The 24878-nt window shown below is 36.5% G+C and overlaps 1 protein-coding gene across 5 annotated transcripts in view; it reads right to left on the bottom strand.

Moving 5' to 3' along the window:
* Positions 1 to 7210: 7210 nt before the first annotated feature.
* Positions 7211 to 24878, bottom strand: part of LOC138698151 (BRCA1-associated RING domain protein 1-like) — a 188845-nt gene continuing 171177 nt past the window's right edge. For all 5 annotated transcript variants that reach the window (XM_069823893.1, XM_069823891.1, XM_069823894.1 and 2 more), the window contains 2 exons: positions 16120 to 16241; positions 7211 to 7778 (listed from right to left, as the gene is read on the bottom strand). In XM_069823893.1, the coding sequence (XP_069679994.1) occupies positions 7416 to 7778; positions 16120 to 16241 (485 nt within the window). In that variant the 3' untranslated portion in view covers positions 7211 to 7415. The remainder of the gene's footprint in view (positions 7779 to 16119; positions 16242 to 24878) is intronic.

Raw genomic sequence — 24878 nt, 5'->3', positions numbered from 1 at the left:
CAGCAGAGTTGTAATATATAATATGTAAGTATTACAAACTCTTTGGCTGCCAGCTATTTATGGAGAAAATGGAAGCATGTTTAAACTGAATAGCAGTAGCGGCTGGTGGTAAAAATAATGAGTGTGCTACAATTCCTATATTAGCCTACTGTATACACTTATATTAATCTTAATTTGAGACTCACCTAGTGACGAAATATGAAATCCATATGACGTTCCTTCCTACTGCAGAACCTGTCAATTACCCTGGTGTTAAACCCTTCATCTTGGACATCATATTCTTTTCTATTGACAGTGTTGCAAGAGTAGTGAGGTGAGCCTGGGACATAGTGTTCCTTAAAAACGTTTTTATGCGTTTTAAGCAAGAAAAACATCTTTCTGGCTCAGCAGAGGTCATTGGTGTTGTAACCAAAATATTTAACAACTTCGTTACTTCACAGAATGGATCCTGTGAATTGTTGGAGGCTATGTATCGTAACAATTGAAAAGCTCCATCTATATTCCGGAAGGCAGGTGTTCCGTATAGAACTCAAAGTTGCGTCTTTAACACTCTTTTGTTCAGTACAGTATAGCTCTTGACAGCAACTTCAAGTTCGCGTTCAGGAAAATTAGGCTATGCGAAAAATTGCCAGAAAATTTGCTGTTTAACAATTTTGTTGCGTCTAGATAGCTTAAAGACTGGAAACGGTGAGTAGTTTTCTGAATTATACTGTCACATACTTCCTTGATTTCAGTTTTCTGGGATTCCATTCTCCGTCGCTTGCTGACTGGTTCAGGAGGAACCTCAAAAACCAGGTAGACGGCAGCAGCAGTCGGACACTTGAATTACCAAATAGGCCTACATTGTAAATAGTACCGAGTTCTTCCACAAACAAGCATTCTTTCTTTACGCTTTACTTTTGCAATCTCCAAGCTATGTTGTGCTGAAGCTGACTACAGCACTTCCCCGCGTAAAAATAGCCAATCAGAGCAGTGATTTCAGCTTCGCACATGCGCATTAATTGTCTAGATTTTCATGTAGAGTTTTGAGTAGCACCCTAGATCATATATGTAACAGATATGTCGGGCTTATAGGCTTTGAGGTTAACAACTTTTGTCAGGTTTACTACGCTGCCATCTAGTTATTACGTAAGGAATCACGTCATAATTCCCATTTGAATTGCATTAGCGACTGTGCTGCCATCTCGTGTTCGTTTACGGCGGACGGGTGGCGATCCTGGCGGTTGTTCTCTTCAAAGTGCTGCCGATTTTAACGTAGCGAGGAGTTATCTGTTACATATATGATCTAGGGTAGCACATTGTACCCCCTGAGGCACCAAAGAGCTAAGAGCGAAGAACTAAACACTCTATAACGCGTCATGAACATAACCACGGGAAATTGTCAAATGGCAGATCAGATACTATGGTGATATTGGAAATACATTATTTGAGCAAAAATTATCATTGTGCTGTAGCACTGTAGCCCCTGCTGAATAGTAAAGTTGAACGGGTTTAATTTCTCCCAAGTTTAACTAACTTTGGAGAAAACGGCCCTAAACGATGCAATATAACTGCCGCCATTTGTTATGTTGAGTCTCAGCTATTGTGAAATGTACCTGCTAAAACGGTTTAAGTACATGTTACTGTTAGAGCACCAGCTTTATCTATCTATGGTGTGGTAGCTCCTTTACTTGTCTGTGTCTTGCGCATGCGCAGTGTCCCATCATTGGACTTTGAACAATTTCTTGCGGGACACTAACTGCAGTTTCTCCAATAAGTGAAATTCAATATTATATTATTGTTTATAAATATATAAATTAGTGCGTTTATCAATGTTAATGATACCATTCACATTATTAATTAATAAGTTTGCGAGCGAACATAAATACTCATTTCACTTTGTAATATAGCTGATTATATTTAATAAAAATCAGTTAATATTATTATGAATGATAAATTGTAACTTACTTCATTTTTAGTATTGATTTCAAATCGGTGTGTAAATCAAATTGCGGTTGCCAAGCTATAGAAATAATCCACCGATTAAAACTGTAGACACCATGGAGATGCTGTGGACACTGTGGAATCTAAACATTGATTTTGTTTTATTTCTCGTAGCACACGAAGATTTAGACATGGCCACTAACACACCTGACTTATCTTTCACACCATTAACCAATACCTATAAAAAATTAATCTCCTCACAATTTCAGTTGTTGCCATGTTTGGGTTCTAAAAGTGACGAGTTTCATGAGAATGACTCATATTGGCGTTTTCTTAGCGGACATCCTCCTTCACTGTAATATAACTAAACTTATTTACGTATTTTCTAACGTATAATATAAAATAACAGAAGTAAATCTAAATATTATAACTAAGCATTGCTTTAAATATAAATGCCTTAGTTTGCTCATAAATAAACTTATTAGACTACTAGCTGTAGGCCTACCCGTGCGCTCCACTGCACTTGTTACAAATAAATATAAAGTAATTATATAATTAAAATAGGACATCTGGTCCAGGGAACATTCGTGTTTGATAGAAGGATACTGTAAATCGTTTAATATGTCACTTAATTTAAATTGTATTTAAATAATTAAAATGTGATCATTTTGGTCCAGAGACCACTCATTTAGTGCAATGATAATTCCTTTAACATATTTCTTAATTGTTATTACATGCAAATAATTAAAATATGATCATTTAGTTCATAGAAAATCCGTTTTTGGTGCAATTTGGTCCCACCAAAATTTTGCTTCGAATGAAACGTATCGGAAATCATTTTTAAAGAAACTTTTGTTATGCAACATTTTTCACAAAAATCAATAATAAGCGAGATATTTCGGTTTATTTAATTCAGACCCCCTTATAACCCCCTTTTAAATAAAGTATTTTGAATGCCATATAGCCTAAAATCTAACTTACAATGAACTTAATTTATTTCCAATTTTCATCAAAATCCGTTCAGCCATTATCGCGTGAAAAGGTAACAAACATCCAGGCATCCAGGCAGACAGACAGACAGACAGACATATAAACAAAAATGTCAAAAAAGCGATTTTCGGTTTCATGATGGTTAATTATACATGTTAATACCAATTATTTTTGGAAAATCGAAAATTGCCAGAAAAATTTTGACTACAGATTTATTATTAGTATAGATTTACGCAGTGAAGACGACGTTCAAAACGGCGCACCATGTATTATTGATTGAACGTACCTTTTAAACTTGATTCTTTCAATATTCTTCCCAGATTGCACGCATACGCGATTGGAATATTGAACTGTGTAGATGCAGCATTAGTTCCGTTACACACTGTAGCGAGAATGCGTTTGTCGAGCTATAAAAAATTCTTCCGTGTAGCACTGATTGTAACGGTCGAAATAAGGCACAGCTGACATTTGTCCTTCTCCCACAGGTAACTTAACCTATAATCCTAGAAAATTTGTATTTTGTGAATGAAATGAAACAATTAATAGAAAGTCAGATGTTCAAAATGATATAACATGCGATGGCATATCAAACCCAAAGACCTTGCATAGTAATAATAAGGTCTTTGATCAAACTGCCTTCCGTTTTTTTTGTTTTTTTTTTTTTCAATGATTGTTCCTTCATAAGTACCAGGTCGAATTTGGCCCTTTCCTTTTAAAAGAAGTGTAGGAGATCATATGACAAGTTAGAACCTAAAATATTTCAAGGCAACGTTACTCTACCAATAGTAGAGTGAGCAAATTGATAATGTCATGTAAGAGGAACCGGTATATTTTTACTTATTAATGGATTTGGATGGTTGTGGAGGGATGCTAGAAATTTTGTGCGAAGAATTTTGATATAATCTGAGAAGTATAGTATCCCAAGATCGTCATACAGTTAACTGTTTCGGATGAGATAATCCGCTTCAGTGATGGTTCTACAGATGGCTCGTTGAAGTCCGTCTAATCGTTGAAGATGTCGTGTATTTGCTTCAGCCCATATTTCACAGCAGTATGTCATGTAGGATCGAATTAATACTTTGTACAGCATTGTTTTGATATTTAAAGATGTATAACTCTTGAAAAATGAGTAGAGAAGCATATATCTTTGGAAGGCCTTCTCACGAATATGTGTGATGTGATGTTTAAAAGTAAGTCTCTTATCAAGAAGAACTCCAAGATACTTGACGGTAGTTGTAAAAGGTATATTTTCATTTTGGATGGTGAAGGGCTGAAAATGCAGCGGAAATTTTCTTGTGAAAACAACTGCTTGCGACTTGGAGCCATTTATCTTGAGACGCCATTTTGTGGACCATTGGGTTACCATATTTAAGGCTTCCTGCATTTGTAGACAAGCAAAGTGAATGTTTATGTGCTTAGTATAAATAACAGTATCATCAGCGTATAGCGTAAGTTTACATTTGGGATGAATTGGTATATGCACAGTACAGTGTTGGACTTAAAACCGATCCTTCAGGAACTCCTGCAGTTATTACGTGAGGGTTAGAGAGATAGCGTCCGTCTTGAACACGAAAGGTTCTATCTGTAAGATAACTGGCGATAAGTTGAATATGATTTACAGGAATGTTAAGATTGTGAAGTTTATATAACAAACCGGTGTGCCAGACAGTATCAAAAGCTTGCTGGATGTCAATAAATGTAGCTACTGTATATTGTCCAAGTTGAAATCCTCTTTGGATGGATGTCGTTAATCTGTGAAGTCCTTCTCTGGGACTATGTTGAGGTTTAAATCCAAACTGTTCATGGTGGATGGCGTTTGGTCCAGTTAAATATGGCTTTAGTCGTGCCAGAATGATACGTTCAAAAATTTTTCCAAGGAAGTTGGTTAGGCTGATTGGTCTATAACTTTGGGGTAATGTTGGGTCTTTTCCAGGTTTAACTATTGGCAAAATGTGTGCTGTTTTCCATGCTGTTGGAAAATAATTATGATGTAGACATGAGTTGAATATCTTTGTTAAATGTGTTATGGCTCTTTTTGGTAATTTCTTCAATATGGCTGGTGTGATTTTATCCGGGCCAGGTGTCTTCTTCGGTGCTAGGTTTCGAATAATTATGGTCTTGATTTCTTGTGGTCATACGTGAGGTGTATTTCTAGGTTCAGGCCGATGTAATATGGACTGTACATGTTGCGATATTGTTGTTGAAAAGTCTTGTAGTGAGGAATGATGATGGGAGGAGAATCGATTTTGAAAGGAGTTTGCAAGAGCTTCAAGCCTATCAATAGGATCATAATTAAATGTACCACTTGAGTCTTTAATGGGTGTTGACTTTTTTGTGGTAGTTTTTCCTAGCATTCGTTTTGTAAAAGTCAAGAAGGTTTTTCCTGAAGGCTTAATATTTTCCACTGTGTCGGCAAACTTATTGATTTTGTAAGTCTCATAGTTTCTTCGGATAACACGTTGATACCGATAAAAAGCTCTTTTTGCTTGAGGATCCGCATAAAGCTGCCACCGTTTCCGAGCTTGATTTTTGGCTTTAAGAAGATGTTTTAATTCATTACTACCGTAAACGTTATCTGATGTCTCAAAAGTAAATGTGGAGGACGTTTCATCGAATGTTTCTATTATAGTGTCAGAAAATATTTGTATAGCAGTTTCTATTTCAGAAGTTTTTAAGGTCGGTAGATTACCCGGGATGATTTGGTGCAAGCGTTTCGTGAAGATATTCCAATCTGTAACTTTCTCTGTAGAAGGTTGACTTGAGATCACATGAAAGGGGGCCTTGAAATTCAAAAGAACTGGAATATGGTCGGAGTTGAGAGCGTTTAAGCAGATTTGTTGAACTGGAGAGTATTTTGTGTAATATAAACAAATATCAAGTACAACTGGATGATGAGTGTTTATCCAGGGAATTCTCGTTGGTTCTTTGGGTCCTGTAATTGAATAATGATATTGATTTGAATGTAATAGTAAGGTTTCACCTTTCGAAGTATTCAGTCAGGAATTCCATGATTTGTGATTGGCATTGAGGTCACCACAGAAAATGAAATGTTTGTGATGAGTGATAAGCAAGATCAGGTCATTTGTATTGAGTTGAGCGTATGGCGGATAATAAACAGATGCTATTATTATTTCTGTTCCTTGAAGCTGGATGAATATACCAGTGGCTTCAAGAGTCTGAAAAATCGGTAGTATGGTTGTTCGATATGGAATGGAGTTTTTAATGAGTATAGCAGTTCCTCCACCAGGTCGGTTGTTTCTGTCAGTACGGATAACAGTATAGTTGCGTATACGAAATTTCATGGTGAGTTTTAGATGAGTTTCATTAATACATGCGAGGTCAATATCATAATTAAAGAGCAAGGTTTGTAGTTCATATGTCTGATGAATTATTCTGTTTGCATTGAAATTTAAGATGTTTAGACCTCTGTGTTTGGAAAGCATTTAGGGACCATTTATGGATTGTAAATTGAAAAGATTAATGAACCTTCAATGAATATTATTACCTTGGATATTGAGTCATTTGCATTTTGGATTTTATGAAAAGTTGTGCGGATAAGCTGAATTGTATGTTGAATGTTCAGTGAGCGTAGGATGTTAACAATATCTTTGAAGGAGTCTGATATTGATTCTGATGATGTTGATGCTGCACTGGAAGAATTAAATGTTCACTGGAAAGCTTTGGTATTGCCAGGATTTGCAAGTAAAGGAAAGTCACTGTGTTTCCACGTTGGTTGTGTAGAACGTTCTTCAGAGGGAATTCTCCTGTTTCTCATCTTCTCTTGAAGTTCCGCTTTCTTCTTTAGTTGAACGGGGCACTGGCTATAGCTGGCAGTATGTGCGCCGTCACAATTTGCACATTTAGGGGTGTGTACAGGATCTTTCAGAGAACTTTCGGCGAATAAGTGATTATTTCCACATTTAACACATCGAGTGAGTAAATTACAATGACGTGAGGTGTGACCAAAACCCTGACACTTACGACATTGTGTAATATGTGGACGAGGTCTATATGACTCAATCTTTATGATATGATTGTTAATATCTTGTAATTGGTATATGGTTCGGGAGTGTTCATTATTTGGAAGCGTAATTATCCAGATGGGAATGGGATGTTACATTTGCATAGTTCTCTCGAGATTCCATTGACTGCAGATTTGGAAAATGTCATCAGTATGCACTAATTATAGTTCAAAGAACTACTTCTTCTATCATCAGGAAAAATATTTTGGATGGGACTAGGTCAAAGTTAATATAGTCCAGCATCTTCAACTGCTTACTCATTAACAAAAATATAATCATTTTTAAAAAGATATTAAACTTTATTTTAGAGTGGTTTTCATTTTCGTTTACTCAATTTAAGGAAATCTTTATTTGTAACAATTGAAGAAAAAACTTATTTCAGATTTCTGAGTGCGGCCAGCTCACCCACTGTATACTATACCTCAATAGTACAGCTAAGGTAATTGTTATTCAGTTCAATCTACATCCACAAAGGTCATCTTAGTTATTTGAAAATTCCATAGGTTCTGTTATGCTGAAACGTTCCATACACTCAAACAACCACTGCACTGGAAGTGATTTTATATGAGTCATATTATACTTTAACTTGGGTTCTTCCTTGCCAGTTCCATAAATAACATAATGGGAACATTTTGCTAACACACTGTTATGTGGTGCATGGTATGGAACAGTACGCTCCCCTGGTGGAATACTCTCTGGATCTGGTTCCCTTAACAAGACAACTCCATTTCCACTTCTAATTAATGTAGTCATATCTGTTTTAGTCAATTTGTGATCATCAAATTTATACATTCCTCCAACACCGGCCAAGTAAAAGTGACATCCATTGAAAATACCTGGAAACTAAAATAATATTTTCGTCAATATTAAATTCTAATACAATCCATTAATGTAAGATACAAAACAGCTAAACTCTTTCCACTATAGGCCCAATAAAATAAATTAGTATTAGCAGTATTAGTAGATGCAGTAGCAGTTATGATGGTGGTGGTAGCAGTAAATGTGAAAAAATCTTGTAGTATTAAAGTATCCTAGGCTTTCCTAGTTATTTCTGCAGTGAAATTTCTGTTTTCAAACAAACAAACAAAAAAAGACAAGAGCAGACTGAAAGCAGTTAAAAGAGGTTTTTCAGAAAAGCAGCAGGACATACACTTTCAGACGAAAAGAGGAATGAGAAAATTTTATAACAGACACAGAATCAATCATTAATCAAATTTAATTATATAGAGCAGGCATCGCAAAATTGTTTTTTGTGAAACAGTGCCTGACTATGATGTAAGATCCAAGTGACAACACCCCTCTCCAAGCTGAATCCCTTCCTCTAGCTTTGTCTCTACTGTTAACAGTGGCTCATTCTGTTGTGCAGTACTATCTGAATAGTGATTTGGCATTCATAACAGATATTTCTGAACAGCTGAACAAACGATACTGCCAACTTCAAGGACTTTTTTTTTTTAAGTTGGTTATTTAATGATGTTGTATCAACTACGAGGTTATTTAGCGTCGATGAGATTGGTGAAAGCGAGATGGGAGTTAGTGAGATGAGGCTGAGGATTCGCCATAGATTACCTAGCATTCACTTTACAGTTGGGGAAAACCTCAGAAAAACCCAACCGGGTAATCAGTCCAAGCGGGGATCGAACCCATGCCCGAGCACAACTTTAGATTGGCAGGCAAATGCCTTAACCAACTGAGCCATGCCGGTGGCTTTCAAGGACGTGATCAGAACATAGTTAACATGTATGACATGGTGAAATCTTCTTCCATGAGGATTAATGTGTGGAAAGTGTAATTGAAAGAAAATGAGATTCATCATTTTTTTTGTCTGAAGTCACTTCCAAATGTTTCTGATTCAAAAATAGATAAATACTGCGACATCCTGGAAACATTACTTTCAGAATTTAGAGACAGAAGGTTTTGTGATTTTAATTAAACAAGTGGAAAATAATTTCTCTCTATTTGCAAATCCTTTCAACATAACCATTCTGAAGATACAACCAAGCTTACAATTGAATGGAGTTACGCAATAAGAGACCAATGCCAAAAATCTGTTTTCGAGATGTCCACTGAAAAAAATCTGGTTTTTATTGAACATTTTATGCAAGAAGTATTATAACATTCATATTATTATAAAATAGCACAAATAATACTAAAAAAGGGCTAACCAATTTTTAATGACAGACCAGCAGTTGATTTAATATTGCAAAGCAAAATAGGTAAATAAATTTCATGCAATAGCATGTATGGGCGAATCCAGAAATGCATATAGAGTGTTAGCTGGCAGACCGGAGGGAAAAAGACCTTTAGGGATGCCGAGACGTAGATGGGAGGATAATATTAAAATGGATTTGAGGGAGGTGGGATATGATGATAGAGACTGGATTAATCTTGCACAGGATAGGGACCGATGGCGGGCTTATGTGAGGGTGGCAATGAACCTTCGGGTTCCTTAAAAGCCATTTGTAAGTAAGTAAGTAAGTAAACGAATTTTGCTTATAAACAGCAGCAAAATGCAGATATCGCATTCTTAATTTTTTTCGAGTTAAATAATCCAGCAAAAAACAGATTTGTGCATATATATCAATTTTTTTTTTTTTCAAATTGTCTGTTGGTCTATTGTTGCATAACTCCAATTTGAGGTTGCTGCTCTCCAAAATGACACCTTTGTGAAAAACAACCATAAGGATTGTGATGGTTTAGATGTATTTAAAAATACAGACTCCTCTAAATATCCATGTCTCAGATCATTTGCTGTTACAACCGCAGCATGTTCGATTCTATGCATATGCTATTTGTGAATATATTTTTTTCAGAATTAAACTTATTAGAATCAAAAAGGACGACACATTTAACAATCTTCATGTACAGTTACCCTTAAAAAGAATGAGACGATTCTTGGTCATCAGACGTTAAAGTTCTACAGTGCGGTTCACTCGATATCGACATAACGATAAGTACCATGACAAATACAAGAATTGTTATAAGGACCACAACAAGGACAAGGCCCAGAATAAGGATCACGAAGAAGACAGTCTTAAATGACCACGATTTCACAACATGGCTCGAGTCACAAAATATCATTGCTTCTTTGTACCGAATGGCAAATGCCTGCTATGGGATTTACATTCTGGACTGCTGCTGTCACTGTCTTGTCTCGGTAGCTCATACAGTAGCGTGATGTGCGTAGTTTTATTGTCATCTAGTTTTTGTTTTAGATTCTTTATTATGTTGTGCACAACATAATAAAGAATCTAAAACAAAAACTAGATGATTATATTGCTGATCCCAATACCAAAAAAGATTTCAAAACAGCTAAAACACGTCACAACATAGCTGATAAAAATGATGCAGTTCTTCTCATGTACAAAACAGACTATATAGACAAAACTAACACGTTTTTAATAATAATCAGATAGTAGAATTGAAAACCGACCCTACTGACACATATCAAAAACAAATAAAATCAGCTATCAAGAATTCTCCAGACTTAATTCCGCAAAATAAAAGTCATACAATCCTCACAAAAAACCCATGAGCCCACACCTTGAAAACCCTTCCAAAAACACACAAAACCGAACTATCCATGAGGCCTATAGTTAATTGTAGAGATGCCCCCAATTACAAACTCAATAAATATCTATACAATTTTTTAAATAGAACTATGATCCACGACAATGAATACACAATCAACAATACAAAACAATTAATAAACAAATTATTAAAATTAAAAACCACCAAAACAACGAAGTTATTATCGCTAGACATAACAAACTTGTACACAAACATCCCAATAAAGGAAACTTTAGCTATAATATCTGCAAAATTGAACGAACTTCAACTCAATAGTAATCTAATTCAACAAGTCATTAACTTACTGGAACTCTCATTGAAACAAAATTACTTTAAATTTAATAATAAATTCTATGCCAAATCCAAAGGTCTAGCAATGGGCGATCCCTTATCAGGCTTCTTAGCAAATGTATTCCTACAAAAACTTGAAAAAGAACATATTAATACTTTAACTAATAGTTTCCACTTCTCCATGTACGTACGATGTATGTCGATGACACTCTGATTATCTACGATAATAACGAAGATCAAACTAATGCTATAAAAGATGAATTCAATAAATTACATCAGAACTTAAAATTCACTCATGAAGCAAGTACTAATGGCAGCACAAATTTCTTGGGTTTAAATATTAAATTAAAACCTCCCAAAATAGTCTTTGATATATACAGGAAACAAACAGCCACTTCACATTCCATAGATAAAAATTCCACACACCCCACAACTCATAAAATGAGTAAATTCAGATATTTAATAGACCAGATGCTTACAACACCACTGAACAAAGAAAATTATAACAAAGAATACAAATACATCCAAAATCTGGCAATAGAAAACGGTTTTGACAAACATCTAATTCAAAAACTAGTTAATAAAAGGAAGTCAAAATTGTCTAAAAAGAAATTTACCACACTCACTCCGGAAATTTCAAAACCCAAAAAGTCTTGGCAAGCAATGACATATTTCGGTAAAATCTCTAATCAACTAAATAATTTTTTCAAAGACAGAAGATCCATATTGCTCCAAGAACCAATAACAAATTACATAATAAAATCCTTAATAAAACAAACAATATTGAACCTTTCCAAAACAGTGGTATTTATCAACTAAATTGTAAAAATTGTCCCATGACATATATAGGTCAAACACGCCGTAACTTTAAAATCAGATACAAGGAACACATAACAGACTTCAAATATAATCGAAACAAATCAAAATTTGCAAAACATCTTATTGATGAAGGGCATGAATTAACTAGCATAACAGACACGCTAAAAGTTCTAAAAGTCATTAACGATAGTTCTTTAATTGACATGGCTGAACAATATTACATTGCTAAAAGTTACAATCAAGGTAATCCCATCATAAACAAGCAAATAACTAATACTTCCAACCCATTATTCAACTTATTTAAATTAATTCCATATAAACAATTTAGGCAAACTTCCATACAGGCTCCCCCACCGCTAACCCCACTTCCGGTACTGCTGGATGTACACTAGCGTAAGGTTGTTTAATGTGAGCACTTCCCGAATTTCAGTCAGAGTCGAGACACCGATATGAACATATCAATACAACAATACAAGCTTCTGCACGTAAGTTATTCTACAATTTCTCCTTAAGAACTAAAAATTACAAAAAAGTACTTCAGTTGTATAAAGTCCTAATATTTCGCGTGTTTACAGTCTGGCTATCTGAACTCCGAGAAGTGACAACGTTTGAAATTTGTTAATACACAACCACAGTAAGCTGATACCAAATAACAACATCACTGCACTTCTACTGTTAGTGGCTGAAAACCAGACAACACAAATCACTACAAACACAGAGACTAATTGTTTTAATGTGTTTTATTGAAAATGTAACTAAGTGATTGACATTAATGACATCCATCTTCCAATTTTACCAAGCATCATCTACTAGTGTGTTAAAGCTTATGTTTTATATTTCTCTTTTAGTTGTCCCATTCTGTCAGTGTGTATTTAATCGTTTTAAAGTGGTTTATTGAAAATGTAACTAAGTGATTGACACTAATGACATTCATCTTGAATTTTACCAAACATCATCTGCTAGTGCGTTAAATTTTTACATTCTGTTTTAGTTGTTTCATTCATTCATTCAGTGTGTGTGTTTTAATTCATTACGATGTGACAGTGTGTAATCAATAGCTGTATGAACACTGTAATCCATAAGTTCATTTAAATAGCATACAACGATTATGTCGCTTTTACTCATGTTTCACCATTGTGGCATATATTAAGCATGTACAAAGACAAAGTATAATAACTGAAGATGGCATAAATATGCTGAAAACGTTCATGATGAATAAATTGTAACATATTAATACAATATTAGTAGATAAGCATTAGATGGCCTCATTCCATCCTAAACCTATTGTCTGAACATGATAAACAAATGCTAAGTGTTTCCAATGTCACTGAACAATTTCAAAATATTAATTTAAAAACTAAAAAGGATCGTAAATGCTGTATCTATTATTTACATTTATGTCTACAAAATGAATCTTGGAAAAACGTATATGATATACTGGTACTACTGATATTAAGAGTAAATGTATTGTATTTTTCACTTAATTTCAGAATCACTTCAGTGGATATTCTTCCACTCAATGTTGTGAAAAAATTCAAAAGTAAAAACATGTAGATAACGCAGGGACTTAAAAATCTCATGTATTAAAAAGAAAAATCTATATGTAATGAGTTGCAATGTAATGATCCTCATGTTCTTAAATACTACAAGTACAGTGTAATTTATCAAAAATTATGAAAGAGGGAAATAGAATACATTTGAATAGAAAAGTACAAAATTCAGATAGTGCAATTAAAGCTATTCGGAATATTATTAAATTTAAACTTGTAGATATCCTAAGAAAGAAAATATTTTTTCATTAAAACCAGTGATTATAAAGTAGAGGATCCCAAATCTATTGCAAATTCTTTTAACGTCTTATAGTATATAGTATTTAGAAATATTATTGACAACTTAAGCATTCAAGATTTTGCAAAAGATACTGCAATTGGTTACTTAACAGATGCATTTCATCATTAGTATTAATATATGTAATTAGTCAATAACTGCAACAGTGCTTTTTCATTCAATCATAACATGAATAAAATTGAATCCACATTAAATTAACCACTATTGCAAACACGTAGATAATATAGTTATAACCAACTGAAGGGGTGAGAATGAAATAATCCAAAGCCACACTTTTAACAAAAATTGTTTTGTGCGAGTGCATTTCTTACACATATGGGAAAGCTACTAATAAAATATTGCAATAATTACTCATCAAATGACATAGCCTAAGGACTCTAAGACTTCGTAAAAGTTTGTCTGTGTGCCTTAGGAATATTTTTTAATTTCATTTTAATTGTTAGTTTTAATATATATGCATTGAGGGTGGGTGGGAGGGAGGGAGGGAGAGGAGAGAGAGAGGGGGGAGGGGGAGAGAGGGAGATAGAGGGGAAGAGAGAGGGAGAGAGAGAGAGAGCGAGAGAGAGAGAGAGAGCGAGAGAGAGAGAGAGAGAGTGTGTGTGTGTGTGTGTGTGTGTGTGTGTGTGTGTGTGTGTGTGTGTGTGTGTGTGTGTGTGTGTGTGTGTGTGTGTGTGTGTGTGTGTGTGTGTATATATATAAAGGCATTCATTAGATTAACGTTTATAATATAACTTGTAATTTTGTACTGTTTGCGATCATTAACACTTAATCTCAGGACATTGTAAAACTCTATTTCAATGTTACTTAGCTATTTCAATAGATAATATAGACAAAAAAATCGTTATCTGACTAAGAACCGAACTCGCACTCTTCTACACAACACGCAGAAGTCTTAGCATCTGAGCTATTGAAACGACACGAAAGCTTTCCTTTCTGTGCTGAGTGTCGATCTAGTCATGAAGGTCCATTGTCGATTTAACTACATGATTTATGTATATATTTATCTTTTATTTACGTAATGTTATATTTTTTTGCAGTCTTTGAAGTGAATTTCGGAACGATGCTAGTAAAAAACCAAACAGCCTGAATTTAAGTAACTCAATATTCGTTATCTTGTGTATCAGTGCTCTGGTCTCCGATCATGCGCAGTGTCTTACATCTGAGACTTAGGAATATTCAATCATCTCATTCTTTTCCAGGGAAACTGTACATTTGACAGTGGCTACTTATGAGGCAACCCCTAATTTTGAGATCTTACCGAATGGAATACTGTAATCAAAAAATACAAAAATGGAGATGAAAATAAATAATCCCAAAAAGATATTCATTTCTTCTTTCTCTTGTTATTTCTTTCTTATGAACACGGAAGGTAGTAACAATCACAAACCGCCTCTGCTGTCTAACTTACTGCAACTGATGCTCCCCACCCCGTCTTCACTTTGTGTGTAGCGGGTAGTATTTATATTTTTGTCACATTTTAAGAACAGGGAAAAAAATCCGAGAATTACAAGTGTAAAGATTAGAAGTAAAAAGAACGAACTGAAGTATAGTTCATTTATCAGGTTATGTTAATTTCCAAATTACTGAAGCAGTGAGATTCTACATATTTTACATTCTTTTCACGATTAAAAAAATGGCGCCTGATGTGTGTTTTACAAATAATAAGCCTCTTAAAGTGACAATAAACTATGCAAGATACGTTCATTAATAATAAATTATATATATTTTTTACTTGGTATTTAAAGACGCTGTATCAAGTAAGAGGTTATTTAGAGTCAATGGGACTGGTGATAGCAAGATGATATTTGGCGAGATGAGGCTGAGGATTCGCCACAGATTACCTGATATTCGTCTTACGGTTGGGGAAAACCTCGGAAAAAGTCAACCAGGTAATCAGCCCAAGCAGGAATTGAACCTGCACCTGAGCGCAACTCTGGATCAGCAGGCAAACGCCTTAGCCAACTGAGTTGCACCGGGGCCAATAAATTATATTCAAGAGTCTTTTTTTAACTTACATAAAAAAATGTTTACGATTTTCATGAACACAATATAGTCAGATCTTAATTCTTGTAAATTTTAAGTATGGGTAAAACTTAAACATTAACTCTGTACAGATACAGAAATAAAATTTAGAGCTCCCTTATTCTATAAGTTTCACTTACGACACACTGTGCATGTGCAAGAGCCCCTGTATATATGCTACTTGTGGACAGTCATGTGAAATTGTTGCCTACATACAGGTGGACTCCCATCAAAACTAGCTCCAAATTTTAATTCCATATCTGTACATACAATTTTTACATGCAGCAAGAACTGAAACACAATATTGCTGCTAACCACAACAAATGCAGTAACAAAATCTCTATTTTCCACACGGAGTTACATAATGTGAAAAAATAGCAATTACAACATGATCTTCATTTCCTAAAATTATTTTGTCTTTCACTCACTTTGAAATTATAAAACTCATGTAATTGTTTTCAAGTAATTTAGCACATACTGTACATTTTTATTCATACTATCCATTGTATTCAGAGTTAGAACATTATTTCTGAGAGATATAAAAACAGAGAGATGGGGAGAGGGAGAGAGAGAAATGAAAGCTGTAATAAAAAGCTCAATGTAACATAGAATAGAAAAAAATATTATACACAACCTGTTTCTCTGCATTGGTTCTTCCCTTCTTCGGAGCATTACTGTCAGGAAAATGATTTGTTCCTTTCACTTCAAACATTTCTGGGTCAATCAAATCATTCATTTCCTCACTCTCTTCTAACCCTGTTAACAATAAGTTACAGTACTAATAAACATTAACCGAAGTTTGTTAAATGTGAAACTAGCACATATTTATGCACTGCCACGCATTTATTTTTCTACAGTGCATACATTTTATTTATATTCCTCTGCCCACAGAAGTAGAGTCGAAGCAGCAGTATACAATCCCGCACATCACGCGACAAGTTAAGTAAGAAAACGAGTTTACCTTTTCCAAAGGCAATGCTGAAAGTATGTTAAATACAGAAACACTCATTGTAGCGCTTAAACACATTTTGGTTCACAATATTGTTGCTCATCTTCCGAAATATTGGCTATTTCTTGTCAGATTTTGTTCTGCAATTCATCCAATGTTTGTGGACTTAATTTGTAGATCCTGTCTTTTAAACTGCTTCATAAATAAAAATACTATGACATTAAGTCTGGGAATCGAACGGGCTGTAACGCTATACCAATCACCCTCTCATCAAACATGTCAGCAATCGCACACTATATGGGATATAGCCCAGTCTTGCTCAAACACACCGTACATTCGTTCTTCTTCAGTTAATTGAGAAAAAAACTAATTCAAAATTAAAGTTTTGTATCTGTCAGTATTGTTCCATGTAAAAAAAATTGGGCCAATTATTTGTTTGCACTTAATACACACCAAATATCAATCTTAGGTTCATGTAACAGACTTTCATGAATTCTGAAATTTATCCAATGTTTGTGGACTTGAGTTGTAGATCCTGTCTTTTAAACTGCCTCATAAATAAAAATAACATGGCATTAAGTCTGGGAATCGAAAGGGCTATAACCCTATACCAATCACCCTCTCATCAAACACATCAGCAATCGCACGCTGTATGGGATATAGCCCAGTCTTGCTGAAACATATCATACATTCGTTCTTCTTCAGTTAATTGAGAAAAAAACTAATCCAAAATTAAGGTTTTGTATCTGTCAGTATTGTTTCATGTAAAAAAATTGGGCCAATTATTCGTTTGCTCTTAATACACACAAAACACCAACCTTAGGTTCATGTAACAGACTTTCATGAATATCCAGTAACGATTATTTCGAGTGTTAACTCATCCATGCAAGTGAAACCATGCCTCATCACTAAAAATCACAAATTGTGGATCTAAATGGCCATCATGTACAGACTGAATAAACCAGTTGAAAAAATTGATCCTTCTATGTGGGTTCCCGTGCTTCAGGGCATGCACTTCTGTAACTCTGTATCAGTAGCGGCTCGTAGTTAAAGGCTCTTAGGCGGAGCGGCCCCTATAAAAATCTCCTACAAAAATCTTGACATTTGTTTATGTTTAATAGTAGAATAAAGATTTTCAATAGAGGAGAAACATAGAAATTTTACTTCGCTCGTTCGTTAATAACAGTCAATATATTTGGAACTGTTGGTATCGATAGATGTTTTTGAGATAGGTTATAAGCCTAGTAATAAAGGCTCAACCTTTTACTGTCTCTTCCACACAAGAGAAACAGGAAGGGGTGGTTTCCTAGTGGAGTCTGGCTAATAAAGGTACAGCTAAGGCTAGAGATCTACGTCTTGAGTCATTGCCAACATTTTCTAGCTCTGAGTTTTAAATAACTCTCTTGGAGAAGAGAAAAGAAACAATGTCTGACACTCCATTCTTGAGGTTACGTGTTTGCTCTCTCATTACGGTAGATCATAGGCCTAATTTGCATTTTAGGATAACATTGCGATGATAAGATGAAGGAGTCGTTTAGTTATTTGTTGACACAATTGGTATCCCTAGTATCCCATAAAGTGAAAGTTTTTCAAACCTTCATCAGGGAAGGGAAAACAACACAACAGAAATTCTAACGTGGGAATTAGTTTTGACTTGCTTCGTAATACGAGTATCAGTATTGTATGTGGTCGTGAACTTGTGACTGTGAGAACCTTTTGCGAGTGTTTATTTGAGAACAATGAATTGTGTATGTAATATATTGGAAGAGAGAAGGGCCGATTTCATATACAAGCAAATGAATGAAAGTAAGTCAAGTGCCAGTTATATATATATATATATATATATATATATATATATATATACAGGGTGTTTCCAGGCTAGTGTTACAAACTTTCAGGGATGATGGGGAAGGGCACATGTATCAATTTGAGATAAGGGACCCTGGTCCGGAAATGACTGAGTTGAAAGTTACAAGCAAAAACAGTTGTGTGGAAATGAAATAATTTTATTCCTCTGTACACCTTATTTATGTGTATTTATCTGTACATCTTACACATACTGTATTCATGTGACATTGTTTACGTTGTCTACTTACAGTATTCCATTCAGTGCGCTGTCTGAGAGGTGGGGACAGGAAAATACGCTAAAGCAATGCAGATGGTGTAATGTGTAACGGACATGGTCGGTCCTGATATGCACGTCTGCAGACAGCAGTGTATGTGTACAAGTTGCAGTGTTCAGTCGATCAGTCCTAGTGAAATGGAGGAGTACACGAGAGCAAAATATGCAGACATGATTTTCGAATACGGATGAGCCAATGGGAACAGTAGACAAGCTCACAGATCGTATCCGGTCAAGTACCCATGTAGGAGACATCCGGCCCATACCATCTTTCCACAACTGTTCTAAAGGTTAAGGGAAGGAGGGGACGTGGTGCCAAATTACAATTCCATTTCCACATAACTATGTTTGCTTATAACTTTCGGCTCAGTTATTTCTGGACCAGGGTTCCTTATCTCAAATTGATACATGTGCCCTTCCCCTTCATCCCTGAAAGTTTGTAACACTAGCCCGGAAACAACCTGTATGTTATAATAATAATAATAATAATAATAATAATAATAATAATAATAATAATAATAATAATAATAATAATAATAATAACTTATTGTTAAAAATTCCCAGTTACGGAAATACACGAATAAACAAATAGAAATAAATAAACAAATACTCATGCTCGAGTCCTTGAAAATTTGCCATTTCAGCCTACAGCCTTCCTCAATTTTAAAACCACGAGCCGCGACTGCTCTGTATTATGTACTAATGTACAGCTGACCTCAGCTTGTGCTAACATTATGAGAAATTGTTGACGTCATTGTGATTACTTCATGCAGTAAGATACTGTGTCATTTCTTTTAAGTACTGTACTTTGTATACATTTTAATGACATTTTCTTACAGAAACCAACCTTAAAATTATATACATCTTGATTACACAACTACTAAAATTAGATTAAATTAAAATTTTAGATTCAAGGTTTGGTTCACAGTACTCTCATGCTATAATACAGCAGTGAGAGTCAATTACAAACTGTTGCTCACTGTCGGTCTCCAATTGCACAACACCTAAATCCTTTTCTTTATCAATATCATTGTTACGCTGTCTCTAGAAATCTTCTCACATGATTGAATGATACAAGTATGTATACTGTATAAACCTTAGTGAGTTAATGTGTTCTGTTGCTGAACTGTGAACAAAACAGTGCACAATGCACTGAACTCGAAACTGGATGTAAACTGTAGGCATGTGATCTAATACGAAATGTGACAACACTGAGTGCTTAATCCCTTATATCACCCTTAGGTCATGAATTGTGATTGGGAAAGGTGACACCGAGCCTCTACACATGCACGTCAATCACAACCTTATTTCTCATGCACTGGGCTATTATAGGTAATGAATTCCACCATATTGGTGTTCCCACCTTAGTAATATGAATTTGAATTCTTGCAGATTAACAGAATTCCAACAATTTTTGTGGAGACAGGGCATTGGAAACCAACTACAGTAGAACGTCGATTATTTGAACTAATTGGGATCAGTAATAGTTCAGATATTCACTGCCTGATAGATCTACATATCAGCCAGAATCTCAATCAGAGGATAACTCTTACTCTGTTTATAGTGATTTATACTGTTGGTGCCCAGTAGGACTAGCCATCATAGATTGGTCTAACCTCAGCAGAGACAGGCAAAGGAAGGGTGTTTAGGTCTCACATGTAGGTGGTATCACCTATTCTCTATTCAGAATACATGTGCTGCATTGCAGCGAAGCTGATTTGTTGTTGTTGTTGTTTACCAATGCTCAAGACTTGAATTTACTTCATTTTCTTGCGAGCAGTAGTGCGTTGTAAGTTGAGTTGATAAGCTTCTATCTTCTTAAAGCTGATTTGTGAACTCTCTTATATTCCAATAATGATACAGTGTAGCATTACTGTAATTGTTACAGTGTATTATGATGTAGTGTTCAGAGATAGTGTAGTGTTGTACCGTATAATAGTATAATATAGTGGCATAATGTAGTGTAATACTACTATGCCTATGACAGAATAAAAGACGGTTGTGCACAGTGAAGGGAGGGAAATAATAGCGAAAATCGTTAAAAAAATATATATTTATTACTTCCGTTGCCTAAGTTAACTGGAGGGATTGCTATGTACGCCAGTGTATTGTTCTCTACAATAAAAAAAAAAAACATTCGAAAGAAAAACGTCTATATAATAGGAAGATATGGACAAACTGAGTTTCGTCTGCCTTCACACATGTGCGACCTGAATCTTTTATAAATTGCCTGGCCGAAATTCAAAATAATTATTAAGGAAAGCAACATAAAGACAGATTGGTTACTGGAAAAGTTACACACTACGACAATAGATGCAATAAGAAGGTAATTAGAGAAAACTGGAATGGTTTTTGTCGGCATGTGGTTTCTCTTGAGGAACAGTATTGGGAGAAAGATCGTGTTATTCCGGATGTGATAAGACATCTTAATGCATTTAGATTCTGATAGTGATAGAAACAATGAAACTATAGTGCAATGCAAACCCCCTGCATGTTACCAGAAGCAATAGCAGATTGTTGCGACGTAGTAACATCACTGTCCCATGCAAGACAGAGGGAGAGCGAAACCAGGTTCCCTGCTGCATTGCCACTCGAAAAATGCTCCACAACCCACGCATTTATAATAATTGTACAAAGCAAACAGTTTGACCTAAAATTATGGCTTCTTTTTCTAGACATACTTAGAAATTAATTCTCATTATACCTGCAAAGGTAAACCACGTCTGTGATTCAAAGTGCTAGTGCACTAGTCTTTCATCCAGGTGGCCTGGATTCGATCCCTGACTAGATTGTGCTGAAATTTGTGATGAACAAAGCAGACGCTCCAGAGGTGTTTCTTTTCGGGGGGAAAGGGCACCGTTCCATTCTACCAACTCTCTCTACCTCCTCATTTCATCTACCATTTACAATAGTAAAAACTGGCTAGGGTGAAATCTTGGGGGTAGTACAGGCTTCTAATACTGATCTAGGAAGGACTTGGAGCTCTGGGCCCCTGGGGCTTATCAGGCAAATGGGACTTGGCTGAGGCTGGATGGTACACCTATCAGCCAACAAGGACAGGAAGGAATTGGGGTTCTGGGCTCCTGGGGCTTATCGGGTTACTTAACTGCGAAATAGGACCTGGCTCTATCAGAGGCCAAGACAGGATGGCCCATCTGTTGGCATCGGATTTACTAATGTTACCCAGACCATCTCTTGGACTTGGAAAATCATCGCATATAGGCTATAAGGCGCACATGTACTGAAGTGTGCCTATCTATCCGTCCTAGGTCCAGCCCAATAAAGCCAAGCCAACCTAACAAGCTAATGGATTTCAGAATAAAATATGTCCGAGCAACAGTTATCTCCATTGATAGCAATACTCCTTGGCTAGTCAACATTGAAGGTCATATGCAGGAGGTTTGCTGCAAAGTATAGTTCAGATGTATGACTTGAGGCTTTCCCGGCGTTTGATGTAGAATAACTCTTCTCGGGTTCTCAGCCAGGTGAGTTGGAGATTAGCTTCCAAGCTTTTGACGGCTAGCTCTGCCATCTTCTTCAGGGATGAAGTGACCAGTCCCTGAAGAAGATGGCAGAGCTAGCCGTCGAAAGCTTGGAAGCTAATCTCCAACTCACCTGGCTGAGAACCCGAGAAGAGTTATTCTATAGTTCAGATTTCTCCAGTCTGTTGTGATGTATATTCTGTCTAAGCACTGTATCTATATACAGTAAAATCACTCATAATTGGCACGCAATTAACCAGCAATACTAAAACAATGGAACTTTTGGCTGGGCAAAAAAAAAGTTAATTAATAAAAGAATAAAATAAAAAATTAATTAATTAAAGAAAATAATAAATAAAGTTTAAATCTTCCACGTTGCCACAGCATAGGCCGTCAGTATTACCACATTAAGAAGTTTGCACGAACTTTCATGTTCAGTGAATATTAGAGTCTAAAACTGATGTATTATTTGTGTGTAATGTGTTTTAATATAGAAAATTCACACAGTTGTTATGTTATTTACTTATGATCGAGTTGAGAAATAAGCTTCACGTGGCTGTAGTTTCAACAGTTAGCATCATAAAACACGAACAGGTATTTTTTTATACCTTATATTTATTCAATTACCTGGAAAAATCTTGCATCAAGAACTAGTCTGGTTCCTTTCCTGCCATTTAAGAGGGATTCTACTGTACAAGATAAGAAATGTATTTTTTTTTAGCGGTAGTAGCTTGTCTAGAGAATGACTCCATCCTTCGTGTTGTTTACTTGTCACCATTTCTTCCATGGACGAAATTACCAGGCACTAACAGCACATACAGCATTTATGAAAAATGAGAGCTACATTAAGTTAGAATTGGTGGTTATCTGAACGAGGCATGGAAAGGAGAAATATTATACTATTGGTGAATGTATTGAATTGTTGAAGCACAATTCTACTCTTTCCATGATGACAGTCCAGTGTTGGCTTCCATAACAACAGTAATTTCTGTAATGTTTCGTAACTGGATAAGTAATTAATAATGAGAGGGGGGGGGGGTGTGTGTGTGTGTGTGTGTGTGTGTGTGTGTGTGTGTGTGTGTGTGTGTGTGTGTGTGTGTGTGTGTGTGTGTGTGTGTGTGTGTGTGTGTGTGTGTGTGTGTGTGTGTGTGTGTGTGTGTGTGTGTGTGTGTGTGTGTGTGTGTGTGTGTGTGTGTGTGTGTGTGTGTGTGTGTGTGTGTGTGTGTGTGTGTGTGTGTGTGTGTGTGTGTGTGTGTGTGTGTGTGTGTGTGTGTGTGTGTGTGTGTGTGTGTGTGTGTGTGTGTGTGTGTGTGTGTGTGTGTGTGTGTGTGTGTGTGTGTGTGTGTGTGTGTGTGTGTGTGTGTGTGTGTGTGTGTGTGTGTGTGTGTGTGTGTGTGTGTGTGTGTGTGTGTGTGTGTGTGTGTGTGTGTGTGTGTGTGTGTGTGTGTGTGTGTGTGTGTGTGTGTGTGTGTGTGTGTGTGTGTGTGTGTGTGTGTGTGTGTGTGTGTGTGTGTGTGTGTGTGTGTGTGTGTGTGTGTGTGTGTGTGTGTGTGTGTGTGTGTGTGTGTGTGTGTGTGTGTGTGTGTGTGTGTGTGTGTGTGTGTGTGTGTGTGTGTGTGTGTGTGTGTGTGTGTGTGTGTGTGTGTGTGTGTGTGTGTGTGTGTGTGTGTGTGTGTGTGTGTGTGTGTGTGTGTGTGTGTGTGTGTGTGTGTGTGTGTGTGTGTGTGTGTGTGTGTGTGTGTGTGTGTGTGTGTGTGTGTGTGTGTGTGTGTGTGTGTGTGTGTGTGTGTGTGTGTGTGTGTGTGTGTGTGTGTGTGTGTGTGTGTGTGTGTGTGTGTGTGTGTGTGTGTGTGTGTGTGTGTGTGTGTGTGTGTGTGTGTGTGTGTGTGTGTGTGTGTGTGTGTGTGTGTGTGTGTGTGTGTGTGTGTGTGTGTGTGTGTGTGTGTGTGTGTGTGTGTGTGTGTGTGTGTGTGTGTGTGTGTGTGTGTGTGTGTGTGTGTGTGTGTGTGTGTGTGTGTGTGTGTGTGTGTGTGTGTGTGTGTGTGTGTGTGTGTGTGTGTGTGTGTGTGTGTGTGTGTGTGTGTGTGTGTGTGTGTGTGTGTGTGTGTGTGTGTGTGTGTGTGTGTGTGTGTGTGTGTGTGTGTGTGTGTGTGTGTGTGTGTGTGTGTGTGTGTGTGTGTGTGTGTGTGTGTGTGTGTGTGTGTGTGTGTGTGTGTGTGTGTGTGTGTGTGTGTGTGTGTGTGTGTGTGTGTGTGTGTGTGTGTGTGTGTGTGTGTGTGTGTGTGTGTGTGTGTGTGTGTGTGTGTGTGTGTGTGTGTGTGTGTGTGTGTGTGTGTGTGTGTGTGTGTGTGTGTGTGTGTGTGTGTGTGTGTGTGTGTGTGTGTGTGTGTGTGTGTGTGTGTGTGTGTGTGTGTGTGTGTGTGTGTGTGTGTGTGTGTGTGTGTGTGTGTGTGTGTGTGTGTGTGTGTGTGTGTGTGTGTGTGTGTGTGTGTGTGTGTGTGTGTGTGTGTGTGTGTGTGTGTGTGTGTGTGTGTGTGTGTGTGTGTGTGTGTGTGTGTGTGTGTGTGTGTGTGTGTGTGTGTGTGTGTGTGTGTGTGTGTGTGTGTGTGTGTGTGTGTGTGTGTGTGTGTGTGTGTGTGTGTGTGTGTGTGTGTGTGTGTGTGTGTGTGTGTGTGTGTGTGTGTGTGTGTGTGTGTGTGTGTGTGTGTGTGTGTGTGTGTGTGTGTGTGTGTGTGTGTGTGTGTGTGTGTGTGTGTGTGTGTGTGTGTGTGTGTGTGTGTGTGTGTGTGTGTGTGTGTGTGTGTGTGTGTGTGTGTGTGTGTCTAATGCCTACCCACTTC

Source organism: Periplaneta americana, chromosome 4, assembly GCF_040183065.1.
Source record: "Periplaneta americana isolate PAMFEO1 chromosome 4, P.americana_PAMFEO1_priV1, whole genome shotgun sequence".
NCBI classification, from domain to species: Eukaryota; Metazoa; Arthropoda; class Insecta; order Blattodea; family Blattidae; genus Periplaneta; species Periplaneta americana.
The sequence above is the reverse complement of the archived record's forward strand: the minus strand, read 5'-3'. Positions and strand labels throughout refer to the sequence as shown.